Here is a 4,086-nt window from a genome sequence, read left to right as displayed (position 1 = left end):
ATTATGTATGTAAATTATATATATAAACTGTATATATAAATTGTATATTTAAATTGTATATATAAATTGTATATATAAACTGTATATTTAAATTGTATATATAAACTGTATATTTAAATTGTATATATAAACTGTATATTTAAATTGTATATATAAACTGTATATTTAAATTGTATATATAAATTGTATATTTAAATTGTATATATAAATTGTATATTTAAATTGTTTATATAAATTGTATATGTAAAATATATCGTATGCATATCGTATTTGTAAAATATTAAAATGAATGGGGAAGCCCCATAATATATTTGAATGTAGAAGATTATTATGAAAAAAAGTAGGGTTTTAGTTTATACATAACATAACAATGAAATATTCATATTTATTAAGGTTAAAACTGAAGGGAAAAAAAAAAAAAGAAAGAGTGAGGTATACCGAATAATATTATATTAACAGTAGAGAAATTATTATAGATGCTGTTCAATTTTTTTTTTTTTTTTTTTAAATACCTAATAAAATTTGAATTCAGTTACTAGAATTTTTACTTTAAATTTGACATGGAAAGTAATCAAAAAATAATACTGGATACAGCTATTATTAAATCCTTACAAGAGGAGGTTAGTTTTTTATTTTATTTTATTTTTTATTTATTTTATTTTTTATTAAAACTGCATTATTTTTTATGATCCTTGTGTTCTTGCAGCATCATGGAGATTGCTTTGTGAGAATGAGTTTCTATACTTACGTATTGCTTATTTAATAATCATATATATGTATATTTATGTATATGTTTATAAATATATATATTATATGTATTTGCATATGCACCATATCCACATTTGTGTTTTTAATTTATACCACTTTTGTGTATATATTTTATACCAATTTTGTGTCTTTTTCACCTTTCAGTATCCTCATTTGAATATTTGGTCTAAATACAGTACGCATAGTTTGAATGGTTTATATAATAATTACCAATCAATATGTAATGAAATAAATTTATATTCGGAAGGAAGGCTTGAGAATGATGTTTGTATTACAATATTCGGGTTATTGGAAAATTATATTGATGATAGTGGAACAAGCGATACTATTCAAGGTGTTTATAATGACTTTATGCAATATAGTAATGTAGAAAAGTTATCCGATTCAATTAATTCTATTAATATAAGAGATTTTATGTTTTATTTTAAAAATATTGTACGAAATAAAGTATTTAAAAATATTACTATGATAAAAGATGTATATGAAAATAATGATATGTTAAGTGGTATAATCAAATTATTTTATTTTAATGAAAATGTTAGTGAAATTAAGAATATATTATCAAATAGGAATGATCAAAAATATGCAAATGTATGTAAATTTGTAAATGAATGCCTAGATACATATAGAGAATTTTTGAACTATTTGTGTCCAGCAGATATGTATGATAGATTTACAGATAGTACTATATGTAATGAATTACAAGTATTTTTTGAAAATTATGATAATCATTTGTATCTTCCATTAAGAAGAAATAATAATATTGCTTCTCTAAGGGAGTACCCAGATTTAGCTCGCGTTAGATGTGATCTCAGTGAATCATTATATAAATGGTATCCAGCTTTCAAAATCTTTACGAATATTAAAAGAGATTTAACACCATTTGGAAAAACGTTTATATCATTTCTTTCCATATTTGGAATATTTCTAACCTTTTATATTCTTTATATGGTTAATAAAAATTGCATCATATTAAAAATGGAATAATAATAATATATTATATTATGCGCAGTAGTATTTTTTTTTTTTTTTTTTGCACGATTGCACCGTTATGGGGAAAAAAATAAAATTACTGCACTGTGCGATGTATTTCAATGTTCATTTTGCATGTACATAATGTATTATTTATAACGTATAATGCATAACATGTAATACATAATGTATAGTGTGTAATTTATGTTTATATGTTTTTCTGCATTTGCTCCGCTATTCCGTTTGTTGTTCTACTCCACCATTTCATATCACTGCTATAATATATATATATTTTTTTTTTTTTTTTTTTCTGAACTTCAGTTTACACCCCTAGGATCAGAAGTAAATGCACGACGGCAGAAATTTAAAAGGTCGTGGAGAAATATACAATCAGCATTTAAGGATCAAGTAAAGTCAATTACGAATAATATGTGTAAACAAAATTCAAACAATTCAAACAATTCCTTTAATTTGGGTTACCACACTTCACAGTTTAAACCATAAATAAAGAATCAAACAGATACATGTATGTACATACATATATGTGCAATGCGGACAGATTTTTTTTTTTTTTTGGAAAATGAAATAAAGATCTATAAAGAAAAGAAAAGGAAAGAAAAAAATGCTCATTTGTAGTGTGTTGACAAAAGAAAAATGCCCAAAATTGTATAATAAAAATGAATGATTAAATAGTAGCATTATAAAAACAGGATGTAATAGGTTGTTTGCGTGTTTGTTTGATTGAGTTTGTGTGTGTTTCGTGTAGTTAAGAGTATGAAACAAAAAAAGATATACCATTTCCGTTTGATACCAACGATATTTGCCACCTTTGTTATTAAGAAGAATACCAAAAGGAGTGTGGAATTGAAAAAGAGAAATTATGTCCATATAGAGATACAACCATGTGGATAATGAAAAGTAGGAAACACAGGAAGTGCAGGAAGTGCAGGAAGCGTAGGAAGCATAGGAAGCGTAGGAAGCATAGGAAGCGTAGGAAGCTTTAAACCAAAAATGTTTTAAGTGTGTTTATATGTGTTAAGTACCACTAGTGTGGGTAGGGCAGGTTTAGTGCATAAAATATATTTGTATATGTTCTATATGTTTACGCATGTATGTGTGTGCATCTGCGCATATATGAGAATTGCGCTAAACTGTTAATAGTGAGCGCCAAGAAAGTAGGTTATATAAGTTGGGGTGTTAACTGTATGAGGAATGACTTAGACAAAAGTGGAATTTAGAAGTATGCATATGTAGAATAGTAACTGTATGCGTTATATGTAAATGCCAATTTAAAAATGTAAATTATATTACTGTTTAAAGTATATTTATATGTTGTTATGAGATATAGTTGTATTGTCAAAACAAAGATTTTAAAATTTGGTTTATGAGGATAATAAATGGTCAAATGGAGATGTATTTCTTTAAGTATATGTACACAGAACGATTATTTTTAAGTACAAGAAAAAAAAAAAAAAAAAAAAAAAAAAAAAAAAAGGGGGGGGCGTGTTAAGCATAGGGTTGTTACATCATATGAGGTATTGAAATGTATTAATCAGTGCATATATATGTGTATTATGTGTATAATATATGTACACATGGGTGTATGGTGATATACTTGTACGATTACATACATATATGCACGTATTAAAATGACCGAATTTATTATTTTATTTGGAAATCCGGATAATGTAAAATTTGGGTTCCATTATTTGTAAGGGTGGATACCAGTACCAATAAAAATAAAAAGTGAATTATGATATGCATTTTAAAATAAAATAGATGCAGATTTGTTTTGAAGAAGTTTTTAATACGTTAAAAATAATATGCTTAAAAATATTCTAATTATTATAATTAATTTATTTCTCTATTTATATTTTATAATTTGTTTAACCCTAGCAAAATATACTTTTTAAGCAATTTTTAAAGCTTTTTATTTACTGTGTATTCTTCTTTTTTTTTTTTATTAAATTTGGAAAAATAAATCTCTCATAGCAGGGGTTAAAATGTGTAAGAATTATGTGCAGCGTATATTTATATATCCATATATGCAAAATATATATAAATATATATTTTGCATATACATTACATATATTTCACACATATATATATACATGTATACATTTACATGTGCACATCTACATGTGTACATTTACATGTGTACATTTACATGTGTACATCTACATGTGTATATGTATATTTTTTTTTTTGGCGTAGGAATAGCAATGTTGTTAAAATTTATAATTATTCATTTTGATATATTTATCATGTATTATTAAAATGTTTACTGTTTAACAATTTTGGAAGATTTTTTTTTGTCGTTTTGTTATAATGTTATATTTCTATATC

General features: G+C 24.5%; 1 protein-coding gene across 1 annotated transcript; it reads left to right on the top strand.

Annotated features, from left to right (window-relative positions):
- Positions 1 to 560: 560 nt before the first annotated feature.
- On the top strand, positions 561 to 2,760 carry MKS88_000639 (PIR protein; the record flags this gene model as incomplete). The annotated part of the gene is made up of 4 exons (XM_067217599.1): positions 561 to 620; positions 913 to 1,719; positions 2,062 to 2,215; positions 2,663 to 2,760. The coding sequence occupies 4 exons, from the start codon at positions 561 to 563 to the stop codon at positions 2,758 to 2,760; spliced, it is 1,119 nt and encodes a 372-aa protein (XP_067075425.1).
- Positions 2,761 to 4,086: the final 1,326 nt, after the last annotated feature.

The sequence above is a fragment of the Plasmodium brasilianum genome, chromosome 2 (genome assembly GCF_023973825.1).
Source record: "Plasmodium brasilianum strain Bolivian I chromosome 2, whole genome shotgun sequence".
Taxonomy (NCBI): domain Eukaryota; phylum Apicomplexa; class Aconoidasida; order Haemosporida; family Plasmodiidae; genus Plasmodium; species Plasmodium brasilianum.
Note: the sequence above shows the minus strand (reverse complement) of the source record. Positions and strands in the feature narration are given on the sequence as shown.